Raw genomic sequence first — 17,672 nt, 5'->3', positions numbered from 1 at the left:
ACTGTGGCAAGCACCATCTTGGTTTCAGTTGAGTTTAAATTCAAGGTGAATTACTTCATTTTTTAAGAAGGTAAACACCGCAATATTGTTTTCCTCGATGTCATGCAGAAATTGCCTCTCTGGCCGGGAACCAAACAACAAGCAAAGTATCCGAAAAATTCTTAAAATGAGACCCTGAAATGAGATTTTCCCTTCAAATCTCTGGTGATACAGTGTTGTTGTCTTTTATAGATGAATACATGGTAAGGTGAATTACAAGTCTGTTCGTAACAAGCCGGTTAGTGTTCTGCTTGCTGCTCAAAGACTGATCAACTGTTGGCTTGCCAATCCTTGGTACTTCCTTTTCTTTATCTTCTTTTTTTTGTGTTTTTCCAACCAGCTCAGATGAAACTGTGTTGCAGAATTGATAAGCAAAGAACCTTCCAGAGAATCAGACACTTCTGGAAGCATACTACAAAAATTAGACTTGGAAGCAAGCATGTATTCCTGGAAATTCAGTCTTATAAGTGCTTTTACAGCACCTTAATATTTTTTAGTTGCTATCTTGCCATACCCTGCTATAATCCTTCTTTCTATATGATGACTATCAGATAGGTACATTTCAGTGAAGATTCAATGGTATTGGGTTATTAAACATTTCAGTGTACCACATCAGAAAACAGAAGAAAGACAGAAAAAAACAGTGCTCTATTCACTCAACCCTGATAAAGTAGGAGGCTATTAATACAAGGAACTATCTACTTACCTGAGTCTGACTGATTGCTATATGGTTGCCATGGAGAGGTGACTGACGTTCTTTCTCTTTACTGTGACGACTACTCTGCTTACTGCGCTGAAGCTGCTGCCTCAGTTTGGCAATCTGCTGGAAAGAAATTCAGGTGAAGTGACAGTGAGTTATCAAATGGACAACTGTTCAAATCATCATATATAAAGCAAATCATAGACATTTTAAGTCCTCTTTGGGGGATTTTAAATACATATGTGATTGCCCTCCCTTGAAGCCTGAGCATTAAAGCTTCTTCTGCTTATTACTTTCTCCAAAGTATATGCCCTCTTCACCAGCCTGAATTTGACAGCAGGCTGAGTCACTGAACTTCCTCATTTATAAACAAGCACTGTAATGACCGATGCAAACAGAAGTAGTCAGAATGACAATTTGTAGCAGTTTCTGGCCTATAACTGGTTTAAACTGGGGACTAGGAAGCCTACAGTTTCAGCTATTTAATCCTAAAACAAACCAGTTTCCCAATGATAATTCATCATACAAGCAAAGAGCCTTCACAAACAACTGGCAACAAATATGCATTGCTCATCTTGGAGAATGTATTTAATATATTTAATAGCATTTCCCTGCAGGCTAAATTATCAGATTCTTTCAGGCAGGTGGAATTTTCTTTTCTGCTGTCTGCTGCAAAGAAGTCTAATCAAAAGTTACATATTTTAAATGTCAAATGCAACTAAAGCTGTTATCCATTTGCCCTGCCCCCAACAAGAAACCAAAGTATTTCATTTAATGATTCATCCATTTATTTATTCTTCCTGGATAATTTCTACATGAAAAAGAGTATTTACCTCTATGAGCATTGTCTCAGAAGTTTAGACTATGTGCAAATTCACACAACAGGTACAGACACTTCTTTAAGACTGGATAATAGTTTCCTCTGGGGTCAAGTCGCACTCTCCCTCATGCTCTGCACACCGGCATGCAAGGCAAAGCATGCATGGCCCCATTTCATTTCTAACTCAGCCAGAGATACAATTTTTAAAAAACCTGAAGGGCAAGTAAGGAGAAGTGAATGCACATGGAATTCTTATTTCAAAGAACTTAATCAACTAGGAAGTAAGCTCTCCTTCTGAGTGACACCTTACAAGTACACACACTCTGTGGTTAACTGTAAGCAGTTAAATATATCACCAATGCTCTTGTAAAGCAACCCTGTGATAGAGAATCACTTCACATCACTCTTCACAGCATCAGAGACGACAGTGCTTGGTGAAGAGGTTTGGATGGAGCTTTACTCCAGACTGTGGACTTTTCTTTGTGATGTTTCTGGTATCACTCACAAAAGAAGGATCACCTTTAAGGCTTCACATCAAATCTTTCCACAGCTTGTTACCCATATTCAGAGAACTGCTACTCAGAAATGGCTGAAAACTTTGATTTTTCAGCAACAGATGAACAGTTCAGAATTCCAAGAGGGCCTGTGTTTAGAATATATCCAAAAAGACAGAATCCTAATAGGACTGAGTTTCTAACACAGATGAGGTAGATTTAGAGAAATAAATCTTTGGTTTTTTTGAGACTAATCTCTTATTGAAAGTTGCAACTCAGGCGCCACATTGGAAGAAACTCTGAGGGAGTCTGAAGAAATAGTTCATCTCTAAAAAATTATATATATATATATATATAGTCCAGAACTTCCCCATCCTCTTTGCAGGAGTATTGGCAATTAGGAAGCCCAGCTCTTTAGGGACATGAAAAAGCCAGCAGGTAACCAGTCTGGTTACATGCATCTGCGAAGATTTATGTCTTATATCAGAATGTTGGAGAATAGGGAGAACAGGGAAACAATCTTTGTCTTCTCCTTTAAAAAAGTCCTTAAAACAGAAGAGAAAAATAAGGCCCAAGACAGAAGAACTGTGGACTGAAATGGCTGCCACAAGGATAATCAGAAAGCAGGAAGAGTGCTGTATATGAATCTTTCACTTCTGCTGTTTCTCCCTGATGCTGTGTGCTTCTTCCTAGTTAAAAAGTTGTTGGTTTGGGGTTTTTTATTTAAATGAAATCTGGCTTTCTGAGCTTTCCTCAGGAGCATGCTATAAAAAAGATCTCTACAATCTCACCCCAGAGACCTGACTCCCTGATTTCTGTTGTAAACAGCTTGCAAATCCTTGAGAACATAGCCTCTCACTGTAAAATCTGGACAGTGAAAGCATTAAATGGGAGAGCGTTGATAGGCTGGTATGTCTCTAGGCTGACTAAAACCTTAGAGCTCTGATATCCTGAAAGGAATCATAAGGCCCTGGAATCTGAGGTTCTCTCAGTTACCTCAAGAGTATGTGTATTTTGGCAGGCAGTAGGTTCTTAACAGTAACAGAAATAAAAGGCTTCTGGAGTCACTGGGGAGAAACAGAGATGAAAACTTAAAGAATCTAACTATCTGGAACTGATGCCACTTCAGGCAAACATGCAATGCAAGTAAAGCCTTCTCAGATTACTTGTTCTTAGCCCTGAATCTGAAGGACCCTAGCTTTCCATAATGTGGCAGATATGATCAGAAAAAAAAAAAAAACAAACCAAAATCAAAGAGAAATTCAGGATGTCCATATTGAAAATCAATCTGCTATTTCTTATCCATCCTCCATACATAGAGGACAGAGGCTTCTCAGCACAAACAACCCAGCTTCAGAGCAGCCACACTAAGCAGGCAGTGACACCGAGTACAAGGGCAGATGAATCCTCCAAATTAAATGATTCCCCATCTCTTCACCAAGGAGAGTCCATAGTAAATTTGCCACTTATTAAAGCTAATCCTGAAACCCCAATGGTGTTTTTTCCTCTACAAGGTTAGTTTTTATTGGCAAGTATTTTCCACCTCAAACTCAAAGAAAGCCATTACTACTGACAGGAAGAGGTAGTTGCGCTAACTTCCTAGAAGTTTATCTTAATTTTCTTCCTAAGCAGCAGAGAAGCACATTCTAAGCATGAAACATAACTAAAAGGAGCTGCAGACAGGTATGAGGTACACTAATCGTAGGAAAATAGACATAATTTGCATAGTGAGAAGTCTGTAATATATGCCTTAATGGCACCTGTTTTACCAAGTATCTCAAAGAAGCAGCTTCTCTCTTGGGCACTCAGCTGATGCAACTAATAAAAGCCACGGAATTTGCAGTTCAAAGAAAATGGTGCCAAGTGAGTGGTATCAGGAAAACATCTACTGGAAGATCCAGCCATTACAGTGGTGTAGATACACTCTGACATCCAACTCCATTCAGGGCAGGAATACAGATATTTCAGTTAGGAAGATGACGCAGAAAAGAAAGGATATGCTATGCTGGGAGGAAAATTAAAAAAAGTGCAGTAACAAAACTCTCAATTTTAACAGGGCAGCTAACAATACGAAGGGTTTGGAATACCATTTCCCTCACACAAGTACTGAGCCTGAAGGGGACTGGGGCACATGTAAATCATCAGAAAAAGATCAAATGGGTAGCCTTTAAAGCATACACTTGTTGAAGACATTAGCCTTGCACATATGTGCACTGAGATACATAAAATGTGCCAACTATTTTAGTATACCAATTCAAATGCTTTCCCCATGTAACCTAGCTTTAAGATGGGCTGAAAGTTCTCATACAAATATTTTGTTAAGAAGATACAGCTAAAGGAAAGAAAAAAGGGGGAGAGGGGGGCAAATCAAGGAGTTCATCAAGGAATAAATACAATTTGAATCCTACTTTCAACATTGAGATACAATTATTTAAAATTATTTTGCTATTCTGTAAGGCATAAACATGTATGGTAGTAAGTTTCAAAGTGTATCTTTTTATTCACATTTGGCAAGTACTCTCATGTGACCATATAACAGCAGGAGCACACACCATACATCTGTTCACATTTCAAAAATATTACGAAAGATTTCAGCCTTTCCTCTTCCAGCGACTGCTCCCTGCAATGTTGTTGATGTATCAGAAAGACTCCATCTATCCTTGTAGGCCCCCTATACGACGACCATCAAAGATTGTTAAACGAGAAGTCAAAAAGAACCCTATAAATATATTTTGTGCTTGCTGAATTTTTTTACAGCTAGAAGTGTACTTGAAATAAATATGAATCTTCTCTATACCACTTGTAAAATGCATGCAGTCTAATGTAATGGCACACACCTGAGGAATAAGCAAATTAGGCCTGTTCTTTACAACACTAGAATAATCTGAGCACCCTGATAACTTTGCATTTGAAGAGATGTTGATGCAGATTACTAATATGAAGGAACATGTCGCATCTCACCATTCCTGTCCAAATATTCATTAATATTTACCACTTAACAGGTTTTATTTTTACAAATCAGGCTACACAACATGTTAACTTCCTATTGCTGAATAAGCCAAACTCCTTATTAATGAGTGAGCTCTCATTCATGAACCAGTTGTTAATAAATAGCAAGTCAAAGAGCAAAACAAGCACTAGAAATTCACCCTAAACCTTCGAATACAATCTTTCAATTGGGGTATAAAAGCACATAAAAAGTGCAAGCTCTCATATTTGATTCTCTTTTATTCCAAAGTCCTTTTCAAGTAGTTTGTTAGAGCAAAATGGACCTTCCAACAGGGGGTTGGTGGTGTCAATGTAACAGATAGAGCATCCAGAGGTGCTTAAGGGAAGTGAAAAATCAGCTGAAATACTAATTTTTTAAAAAACCTACACAAACTGAAATCTATTTGTTTTAAAACCTGGGGTTTTCCAGTTCAGGGTAAACTGCAACTAAAATTGGTCCTATTCAACAGAATTTCAAGCTAACAATTCAGGTTGAAAGGGGAAAAAATACCAGTGGTTCAAACCACTACTTGGTCTGTGTCCAGTACAAAGACTGATAGCATCTTTATCTCCCAGTCAAGACACGTATCTGTTAAAATAATGTTAAAGCTGTCTGGCATTATCTTACAACAAGTTATCTTCAAGACTTCATAATAACGAGCAGAAGAACTTTCCAGAATAAATTAAAAAATAAAAAGTAAATTTTGTTAGATGACAAAAAGGTATATTTGATCTTTACAAAGTCCATATTGAGAGCTGGGAAGTTTTAAATTTTTTAACAGCCCCCATGACAAGAAAGCAATCATTGCCTATTTCACTGTTAGACAGCTTCAATCCTGACACCCAGCTATTTCAGCTCAAGGGCAAAACAATTTTCAGCTACCCAAAGTGATGATTTTTATTTTTTTTTATGTGGCACTACAGAATTCATTTGCTTGCTTGGACTCTTCAGTCTATACACACATTTTTAGGTTTACTAAATGTAAAACTTTTAAAAATCATTCCCAGTTGTATTAAATACATACTTTTAATTGTAGTAGCTCTCAGCCTCACCAAGGAGAAAACAGGTTGTGTAAACTTCAAAGCACATTCAATCTTCTTTTATCAAAACCAAGTGTTTGGCTAGTTTACAAGTATCAAGATAATAAAAAAAATACACGCTAGAAATAATTCAGTGAATTGTTGGAACATGAAAACCTAAATCCAAAGTGCTAAAACAAGCTAAGGAAATTGTAAACAGCTCTCTACTTGTTTACTGTCAAATGCTATGGAAAACAATTCAAAACGCTGAGCTGAACTACTGTTACCTATGCTACCCATAACAAATGCAGTCACCCAGGAGAGGTGATATACTTCTATTTCTACTACTTAAGCTCTTGCTTTCATCTGCCTACAGCTTTGTAAAATTTCCTCTGAAGGATACCATGCAACATTCAGCTCTTCTGTCCCCCTCCCATCAGAGATTTCAGTACAAGTATTAAAGTTATTTTAAGAATGACATTAAAATGAAAGGAGAGTGGAAATCATTTTACCATTTTATGTGCTTAAACACACTATTACAGCTTTTTTACCTGGGCAGCTTTGCTGTGCAAGGCTTTGGAACAAAAAGCCAAACATTTGTCTGGGGTTCCTTTATGCTGGGAATGTATCCCTCTATTTCCTTGGAAAAATCTTTACATTTGGAGAAGCTTTAGCAAAAAAAGTCAGTTTGCACATGGCAGGACACTTGCTAGTAATTCTGTCTCTAGTGGGCTTTACAGCTTGAATAGAACTGCCTCAGAGAATTTCTCCTTCCAGAAACTGTGATCACTGCGGTACAAAGAAACTGAGTGCACAGATACTGTTGATGTTGAACAAACTCCTAACAACCACCACACAGGCAGTGAATAGACAGACACAGGAGCTGGAACCATGACTTACAGGTGAAGGAAAGGGAAAAGAATTGGATGAAATAGAAGCTAAACAATGGAGAGACAGAACAGACACTAAGTTGGAGGGTAACTGGGTAGGAACTCATGTAAGGGTACATAGGCAAGAAATGGATTGGATAATGTACACAGAATGACATCAGGACTATTTATGAACCTCAGGAACTAGAAGAGGCAAGAAAACAGTTTTGAGAAAATGAAGAAAGGAAAAAAGAGAAAGGGGAAGAACTATAAGCTGGAGAAGACAAAGGCACGTTTTGGAATGAACAACCACTGCAAAATTTGAATAGAAACAATTCCTTTCCGTGCACCCCATTTTTTCCAAAACTGCATTCTGTCAGAAAGGAACCATGAAAGCCACTGGCCACATGTTTCTTATCTTTCTCTTGTGGCCAGTCTATAGAGAGGGTGACAACCTAGCACAATGGGTCAGTTATCCAATGGTAGAGACTTGCTCACATGCTGAAGGTTTCATTATCAGTGACAGCCACAGCACGGTGGTGAAGAAAAGCTGCTTGTTGCAAAACTTGATAGTGAATTGCCAGCTGATGAAGGATGGTCTCCCAGTAAAAGCAGACAAGCATTATCCTGGAAATACAGACACTATTCCTACCCCTGCTACAATTCTTTTGTGCTAGTAGGCAATGCTTAAGCCAAAACTTTTCAGACACAAAACTCCTGCACTAATTTCTGGGCACTTAATCTGCAATTCTGAGTGATTCCTCACAGTGGCAGATGAAGTCATCCAGGCAACTGAAGGCCCATAGACTAATAAATGAGCTAATAAATGATGGGTTTCATAACAGAAAATCAGATGGGAAAAGACAACCCTCATTGGATTGACCTCTCTTTGGCCAAGGTCCTCATCTTTAAAAATGAGGCTACTGCCACCACTGGAATGCAAGATTATTCCATTTCATCAAATCTGATTTTAAAATTCAAGTAATTAAATTTACATCACTCCTTTTGATAACTGTTTTTCTATCAGTGGCTGTCTGGACGAGGACTATATATTGCCAATAACAACATCTCCTCAGATAACCTATATGTTTCTTCTCATTTTTGAATATCCTACTAAAGAGGGATCCAGGAGAGAGTGTTCAAAAACTGAGTATCAGGAAAAAGTCCCACCCTGTGTGAATGTGGTGCCAGATTAACTTCTTAGAACTGTGTAGCTCTTGAACACAGGCTGCACCCTTCCTGACAGCAGAATGAGGCTGACTGGAAGCCAGTTATTAAGTATTGGGCAGAGTTACATGAACTCTGGACAGAATGGAGTTTACCGGGACAAAAACCAACTAATACTGATATTTCAGTTGAGCTGGAGACCATTTTACTGCACCTACTTTCTCATGATGCAAATACACTTGAGTTTTGGTGGGTTCTTTCCAGTTGCAATTGTAGTCTACAGCAAAATACTATTTCAAGTAATCATACTATTACTCTATCAACACTTAACCTCCTTTTCCATTTGTGAATATGATGTCCTCTATCTCCACCCTAAAACTTGAACAACATTTCCAAACAAGAATATGCCAACATACTGACTTATACTTTGCCCCTTTCAGGAGAGCAGCATTAAAGAACAGAAAGCTAGCTAAGGTAACTCTGAACAGAAAAACTGGTAAGCCACGACAGCCTGGTTCCTCAGCACTCACTCTGGCCACTCCTTCACAGCCAACACAGTGTTGTGGGCAGAGAGGAAATCGAAAAGGCATAATATAACAACCACTCTTGAAACAACACTTATTTTGGAGGTAAAACCTGTTTCAAAAGCAACAGAGGGGAGGGAAAAGGTGCAGTTTCCTGGACTCCAGATAGGGATTAAAAAATGTCTTGGACATATAAAAACTTGGAAGTCTCCACTGTGCAAAACTTCTCACCTCTTTTAGTTGATCAGCACTTCCCCATGATGCTGAGCGCTGATGTGACCTCTTTTCTGCTCCCTCTTCAGCCCAACAGCTAGGTGTCTAGAGGAGGGAAAAAAAAAGGAAAATATACTGTACTGAATTCTCTAGATAAGAACATTTCTGTCACAAATTACTGCTTTACTCTTTCTGCAGTGTCAGAGAAGAGGCATTAGTGTCTGAATAAATTAAGAATGAAGAATTGATTTCAGGATGAGCAGCAGTAACAATCTCAAATAATAATAAGAAAAAAAATTTAGAAAATTAAGGCTTTGTAAACTTGCATTTACACAGGATGAGGACTACACATTACTGAAGAAGGAATTAGAGGCCTGGCAGTCACAGAAAAATTACCTGGCTACTTCCATCTGTGCTTTGGTGTCCATTTCTTGTTTGTATTCAGTGGACAGTTTAGAAAGCCACACAATAAATAAATAAATGTGCACAAACTCAAAGACCAAAAGTCAGGATTCATTTCTCCCACCTGTCTTCCTTAATCAGAGCCATATAATCAATTCCTTCTTGCCAACTCTGACTTGATACAGAGTTTGATACACTGTTTTTTACTTTCAGCACTGACCTACATGAGCACAACAGTGACAGGAAGACCTTTTCCAGCCTTGTTGCAAGCCCAGAAGTGTCAGGACTGTCTCTGGATGTAGGAGCTATAAAGTTAAATCCCAAAGATTGAGAAGAGTCTGGGAGCCAGATCTCCCAAATTCACCATAAGACTAGTATGAAAACTGAGGCTATGCCCCAGCATTTCTTAACAAGGGAGTCACCAGCTGCCAGAGGAGCAATGGGACACCTAAAATCCATGGTGAGTTTGGGGTATGAACCATATAAAACTCAGGGCTAGATGCACATATATAAATTTGTGACTGATACCACTAAAAACAAGGCAAATTTGGCAGTGAGCTTTTTCAGGAAGACCACTCCAAGGGAGATAGGAACCCTGCTGAGCAGGAAAGACAGGATCTGGGATCCACCTCCCTAAAGGACTTCCTTCTTACACATGGAAAACCTATTTCTCCACAGCTTTCCTTACTCTTGCTTCCTCTCTAGGGTGTAGAAACTTCTGTAGTACCCACACATGTAGCAGACACTACTCTGCTCAGGAAGGAAGCATTGCCCTGGAGAATACCACAAAACCAGCATGTGCACCTCTTCACCCTCACTGCCCAGTGAGGAGAGGTGGAAGCAGCCATCTGGGGTCAGATCTCCCCAGCCAAGCACAGCAGGCCAGGCATCATTCAGCACCAAACTGTAGTTTTGGAGCACAAGCGATACCTTCATAATCACTGCACTGCCATAGTATTATATGGCACCTACCTTGTAAGTGCTGATATTGAATGTGCTAAGACAGCTTGTGTGCATGGGCCTACATATCCCACTTGTGTTTTCTGCCAGCCCTGCACTTTCCATGTTTTTAGTGGTTTTTTTTTTTTCCCCTCGGTTATTTTTACACCACCAGGAATACTTCCACCAAAGGCCCAGCAAGCTGAGTGGGCGATTAGAAAGCAAACTGGAAAAAGTCAGTAATGAAATTTTTTGCTGCATGTTCCCAGAAAAGAAAGTCTTTATAAAAGCTAGGGTCCCGTATATTTATTATATGACTCTTCGTGTGTGTCTGGGGAAGAAGCTAGAATATAATGTGGTTATGGTTATGAAAATCAAATAGCGAGAGTGAAGAGTTAAAACTTTTATTTAAACCTATGAGGAAAATAGAGGAATTCATCAGCCAGGGGAAATTTGCTTCTTTTTTAAAAACATGGGCTTTCACAGTTTCACAATTTACTTCCCCAATTTAAACTGCCCTTTTCTTCAAGCGTTCTACTATATCCCAAGTACAGCTTGTACTATGCCCTCATACAAAACCAGAAAAAGATCAATGCAAAGGGAATTCTTTGAAAATTTATCTTTCAAAGAGTGTTTCCTGAATATAACATTGCTCCACAGTTTGGCAACGACTCCAGGAAGAAGTAGAAACAGGCATTTCAGTTGCTTTAATATTTACCTGTATTGCAGGAGGGTGTATCTGGGATTACTACAAGCCCACAGCCTTTCAGCTACAGCTTAATAAAAAGAACCAAAAAGACATCAAGTGTCTAAAATGCCAAAGTGAGTTTCTCAACAAAGAGAAGTTGTTAAAAAAAATCCAAACCATATGTACAGAGCAAGAACTTGCCTGTATTTTTTAATGAGCGCAGATATCGATCCAGATATCAAGGGACAAGAACAAACTAATAGCAACACCCTGAAAAACTTCATCAACAATACTAGTGACTGTTAGGAGAGAAAGATTGGAATCCTTATATTTTAGCTGATTTAATCAGAAATCAAAAGTAAGAAATATAAAACACCCCTTCTCTTCATACTAAATTTTGTACTTTTTCAAATAATGCATTGACACTCCACTCAAATACTATCTCCCCTGAGACAAGGATTACACAGCTGTTTCCAATCTCTGGTAAATTGAGTCAAGTCACAACCTTTCAAAATATACATGCAAGTATCAGTATACAGGGGGCAGACTATTTGTGTCCCTCAATTTATCAGCAGTATTAGATTACAAATAGTATAAAGATGTTCCTAGCACAGCATTGAAGTCAGGCAATGTGATGTTAATGTGTCATTTATATTCAGATGGAAAAGAAAAAAGGTTAAAAAAAAATATAACGCAACATAGGCAGTTACTAGATTATAACTTGCCTGTCATCTTCAGACGCTAAAAACTTTCACTTATAATATATTATAACCCACATTATATCAAGATAAGTCTGGGGTTTGTAATCCAAAATCCTTATATTCATGCAAAAGCTTTAAAAAAACCCCACAAAATCAACATAAAAGAACACCACACTTCTTATATTCAAACAGAAATTCTGCTTTCCTAAGTATAGCTCATGTATGAGCACCTTGCATATCATTGAATACTGTAATTTATATCATAAATAAGAAGGGGGTGTACATGCCACATTTCATAAAAATTGTTTTCTCATCTTTATTTACAATTTCTACAAATCAGGCTTACCCATGCAAGCCTCCAATTCAAGCTGCAAGTCTACTTCCCATGTGGTAAGCATATTGAAAAAAATGATAAAAGTAAAAAAGTAACTCAAAACTGTACTTGAAAAAAAAAATAATTCTGAATCACAGTAAATGAAACAAAAGTCTGCAGCTCAAGTCAGAAACACAGTAAGAGAGGTCATAAGCACTACCAGTGAAGCTGGTAATATTTCAGAGCTGAAACAAATTTACAGCATCACTTAAGAATGAACTGAACTTCATGAAACTGAAGGATTATTTCTGCAAGTCTATGTTCAGAAATTGACATTTAAAATACTTTAGGAGGAGAACCTGGAAAATATTATGTCATACATATTGCAGCTTCAGCAGGAGATTGCTGTTATTTAAAAATGTGAAGGCTCACAGTCCCAATTTCAGTTGACACATTGCTTAAAGCACATGCATGGGATAGGGCATGCTGAGAACACCACATCTGGTTGCTCTCTTCAGTCTTAATGTAAATCACAATTACCATTGTTCTAACTCACCCAACCTTGTAGAGATTAGCATTTCTTCCAACACATTTGGTAATTCTGAGCTCCTTTTCCATCCATATCACGGATATACACCTACACTCTTTCCATTTGATTTAAATCAGAATGACTGCACAGAGTACCAACCTACCTAACCTAAAATAAGACTGAATTACTCTATCTCACGTTTTATTGCCAGCCCTTCATTCTGATTACTATATCTAGTCTGAATTCCAGATTAACTACATTGGGGGATGGGTGCAAATATCAAGAACACAAACCTAGGTTTTACAGGGGAAGCAATTATGTTTCTGAAGAATTTCCACTTTCAAAAGAAACACAGTAACAGCAGTAGGAGAGAGAAAGTCTGATGAGTCTTCAGATGTTTCCAAAGCATTCAAAGGCCCTCTAGAAATTGTACAGAATGAAACAGCCTGGAGTTGGAAGTTAGTATGACTATAGGTGATGACTCCTCTTAAACACCAGAAAGTGAGAATCAAACTCATAGTTATATGACACACATCTCTTACTTTTCATACCTTCCACCCTAGTATGTCATTATACTATTCCATGAAAACAGTAACTAATATACCAATGAAAAAGCTTCAGGTAATTGAGCCTCCTGGTTTATGTTGTTAATTTTTAAGCAACAAAATTTCTTCCTAAAAGAAAACAAAACATTACTCAGGTGACTAAAGAGAGCTAACTACGTTAAAGCCTTGACCCACACACAAGAACAACAAAAATCTATTTTATTAAGCATTTCAGTTTATTCTTTATCATATGCACTATTCTTCAGATTAGAAAGAAGTCCAAATTCTGAAAAGTATTTTACAAACTTTCTTAATTTCTGTTTGTATAATATTCAATTGCATTATACGATGAAAAAGGCATAGCCAGGCACACTGGAATCCAGTTTAAGTCATCACTGGGGGGGGGATCATATTCCACTTAGTTTTTTTTTTTTTTCTCTGTATTATTTAGTCTAAGGAAAATTAGATGAACCTTAACTGGAAATATCTTTTTTCTGACATCAACACACATTATTTTAAATTATTTAGCTACTGCCAAATAATTACATTAAACCAACTATGACAATTATCCAAATGTTTCTGAAGATTCTGAGGTTAGGCATAGCTATCTCAACACTAATTATTCCTTATAGTAGGAAGAGGGAAATACATGTACATGTAGAGCATGAAGGAGAAGTATATAAACTTGCTCCATCAGTGCTCCCAACAGAGATGGAAAAAATGGGGAAGGAAACTAGTCAGAGTTTTAAATGGCCTTAATAAAAAGTTCAAAATATACTGAGAAGGAGAGGGAAGTAGGACAGTGGGGAAACCTAGGAAAGGGATGACAAAGTATATCAACACATAACAACTTCCTGTAACAGTAAGCTTCCCTCCATTTCTGAAATATTTAATACTAAATAAGGTGCTGTATGTTTGACTATACAGAAGTTGTTGCTTCTTAAAGATTGGATAGTTGTATGCATATGCACACATACACATGAACATAAATGCATGCAGAATCCTGAGAAATCTGGAACTGTGTGTCACAATACATACTGTCATAGTATGTTTTTCCAAAATCAAACATAACCCTACTTCAGTGTTTTCAGTCAAAACACTCTAGGTAGGTAAGAGGAACACAGAAATACAAACTACAGTTACTAACAAGATGCAACACAAAGAAACAAAATTCTGTTTCCTCTCTTTAAATAATAAAATTATTATTTAAATAATAATCCTGGATTAGTTTTAGAGAAAAAAGAAACATTTTATTCATGAGCACGTACAGCTTCAAAAAACATAAATGAGAAACAAGGACTTGGGATAAAACTCACTAAATGTTCGTATGATCATGATGAAGACCAGAATCTGATTCGTGTTTTTTCAACACAAGAATTCTAAGAAACTTGGAACAGTCATAATCACCACCTTCGCAAAATGGCACAAAATTTGGATTTTAAATTAATGTTTATTTAGAGACAAAAGGTACCCTTGAAAGAGAAATAATTGTTCCACCTACAATGTAAGTTACACCAACAGTATAAATGTTCGTGAGTTTGTAAGTAAAACAAGAGATAATTTATTCTCCAATGAAACATGTTCACACAAAAAAATGGTCTACTGACTTTCATCATCTTGTTTTTATTTCTTTTGTATGTTACTATCTTCCACTCTGCTAAACTAAAAAGTGTTGTTATTTTTAGCTACTGTAAACTATATGAACTCCCATGAGCTAAACTGTTACTTAGCCAACAAACATGAAGTAGAAGTACTTATGCTGGTACTCAGGCAAAGAGTAAGGTTTTAATTTAATTTAACTTAATTTGTCATGCATGCATCCCATCAACGACTTGGAACTCTTCTTTAGTTCTTGAAATTATATATACTTCAAATCCCACAGAGCTCAAACAACAAAAAACCCCACACAACCAAAACATGAGTCAATATTTTATCATCTTCTAAAAGCCTCCCTAGTGAACATTTCATTTAAAAGCAAAAATACAGAATTCACTGTGCCAATCATTATGCTTGTTACATTTACATATTCATATAGCCCTGAGTAGTCAAGACACATGTTTTTCAACTCAACTTAAACACTACTAAACCTTCATTTTTTCATAATTGGAATAAAAAGACAGCTAATATAATTCCTTGTTAGAAGACATCCACACAAATCCAAACCATGAAACTTCCCTGCCCTTATCCTTTTGAAATAATATTTCAGCTTGTAACAATAACAGTACTGGCTTTCCTCTCTGCTGAAAAGGTAAAACTTCCTTTTTTTTAACTCCCTGAGCTTTGTTTCTGAACGAGGCAAAAGGTGGCAGCCAAAAGGTCAAATAACCTAAACACACACTTGAGCTCACTAGGAAAGCCATTTTACTGCCAAATACTCAGAGCTCAAATATTTATAAAACAAGTTTGTTTCTCTTTTCTGTAACTAGTGAAAAGGTTTGTTTGTGAATGTTTAAATATTCTAAACTTTCTATTCATAAAGGTATTTGGGAAATTTTATATGGATACATGTTTTAAGAGAGGGGTTAAGAAACAGAGTAACTACAAAGCATGCTACTGAAAAATCTCCTGAAGGGAAATTATGATTTCAAAACAGAAAGACTTTCAAGGCATAGTATTGTGAAAGGAAGCAACCTTGGAAGTAAATCCAGGATTAAAAGCTTTTCAGGTAGATCTTTCATGACAGTAGAGATCACCACTGTTTCTTTTTTGCTAAAACTGGCTGGCTGAGTAAGTGAATACGACACAAAGACAGCATTTTCTTAAAGGGTCCCACCATAGTTTCTAAAGGTTTCCTCACACAAATTCAATCTTCAGATTCCAAAACTCATTAAATATGATTTCTGGAACAGGAAGATCTTTTTTTCCTTTTCTAAGCATTCTATGCTCATCCTTCCACCATAAGAGGACTTCCCATGTTGCATTACAGTGCATTTTAAAGACACTGAAAATAATTTATACATTCTAACTTGTCTTGAGAAAAAAGTATTTCTCAGATGACTTGCATCACACCCTAGTAACACTACTGAAAAACCAAGAATGCAAATCCTTTGGTAATAATTTGGGAGGTTTAGAATTGCACGTTTTTTACCTGTTTGACAGTGATCATCGTTGTGAGCAACAAGCACCAGCATGAGGAGAAAGCAGGCAAGAAATGATGTTCACCTTCCTAGCCAAAGAACACTGGAGCACAATTAATACTACAGCAGCCTACCTGCCAGAGATTATTACTAAGGACAGAGCCCTGAGAAGTATCCAAGGGTATCAGGCCATAAATAATTTCAGTAGCCTTCCCTTTGAAGCTGGTGGTAATGCTCTTGTTCTGATGTCTGGCTTCAAGAGGAAACACAGGATGTTTATTTGTCTTTCTTGCTATCAAGCAGCAGAAGAGACAATTCACGACCATATTGTATGCTCACTCCCAGCTTCCCCTTCTTGATTTCCCCACTAGTGACAAACTGATCAGTCCATAACAGTAACCTCTCATCTCTTCACCCCCCACACATACATTTCTTGAGACCCATATATTTATTACCACACTTAAGTAAAATCTTTAGTTTGTCAGCCGCTACTGCTATGGAATATATGTTGGGATTTTTTTAAGTAACATTCAGCATAATTTTGCATATAGCAGCTTCAAAATAAAACAGATAGAAGGCTGAGATTGAAATCTGCTTATTTAGCCTCAACAGAGCTGCCCACATACAGAAAATTATTTTTGACAACTGTTTTCTAAAAGCATAAATCTGCCACATACCGTATTACTGATACTGTTTTAAAAAAACCCAAACCACTACTGTACCCTATTTTAAGGCTTCATACTTATAATAAAATTAAGTGAATTCACATTTCTTCAGAATTAAGTTGAGCTAAGATTCCAGATTAGGTGATAAAAATATTATGAGGAAGACATCAATTACATGAAACATCTGTGTTGTCTTATTTTACAGCTTTTACCTGAGTAGATTTATCTTTCATACATGAAGGGTAGTGTACATGGGGATCACGTGGCCACTGTCCTGTGAGGTAAGGTCCTGTTATTGTGTCCAAAGAAGAAGTTCGCCTTATGGTACCAGAAGTTCTGATTTGCTGGGATTTTGGCCTGTCCACTGTAGAAAACCAGAACAAAATCAATAAAAAAGTCAGGCTAAATTTGATGTGAAATGTTAAAAGCTAACTCTGACACACAATGGCAAGAACACATCAGAAACCTTTGTCTAAATGCCAAGCTGGAAAGAATGCCATCATCAAAGCAAATAACATCAGACAAAGGAGGAAAAGAAAATACAAAAGGGAAAACTTAACAGTTACAAACAATAACACTTAAGAGTGCTCATATCTGCAATGAACTGGGCTACTTATATGTTTACATCAACAAAAAACACTGAGCAAATTTAAATGCAGTGATGATGCAACTCAGGAAAACCAAACATGTGGAAATAGAAAATGTAACATGAAACAGCACTGGGTTACTTTTTTTTTTTTAAGTCAGCTTGCTTAGCTTTCTAAATACTAAAACAAATCATGACAAAAAATGTGATTCTTAAGGAGACATATCCACTTTCTTGCTCTCATGTACATCATTCCATATTATTTACAAGTTCCCAATACAGGCCTTAGCAAGCTGAAAGCGTGTGACTGTATTTCTCTCTGACACAGCTCAGGTCAAGACAGCTACCATGTTTATCTTCATTCATCACAGGGGCTGCAATCTTTGACTCCTC

The 17,672-nt window shown here is 37.2% G+C and overlaps 1 protein-coding gene across 4 annotated transcripts in view; it reads right to left on the bottom strand.

Moving 5' to 3' along the window:
• Positions 1-17,672, bottom strand: part of GLCCI1 (glucocorticoid induced 1) — a 56,314-nt gene that overhangs the window by 18,634 nt on the left and 20,008 nt on the right. For 3 of the 4 annotated variants that reach the window (XR_004081084.2, XM_031052405.2, XM_005152896.2), the window contains exons 2-4: positions 16,906-17,057; positions 8,853-8,939; positions 746-862 (exon numbers count right to left, since the gene is read on the bottom strand). Coding sequence is in view for 3 of the 4 variants with exons in the window: in XM_031052405.2 (XP_030908265.2) it covers positions 746-862; positions 8,853-8,939; positions 16,906-17,057 (356 nt within the window). In the remaining variant the exon portion in view is untranslated. The remainder of the gene's footprint in view (positions 1-745; positions 863-8,852; positions 8,940-16,905; positions 17,058-17,672) is intronic. The other variant, XM_031052404.2, reaches the window with a different exon arrangement.

This window comes from Melopsittacus undulatus, chromosome 1 (assembly GCF_012275295.1).
Source record: "Melopsittacus undulatus isolate bMelUnd1 chromosome 1, bMelUnd1.mat.Z, whole genome shotgun sequence".
Classification (NCBI taxonomy): Eukaryota; Metazoa; Chordata; class Aves; order Psittaciformes; family Psittaculidae; genus Melopsittacus; species Melopsittacus undulatus.
Note: the sequence above shows the minus strand (reverse complement) of the source record. Positions and strands in the feature narration are given on the sequence as shown.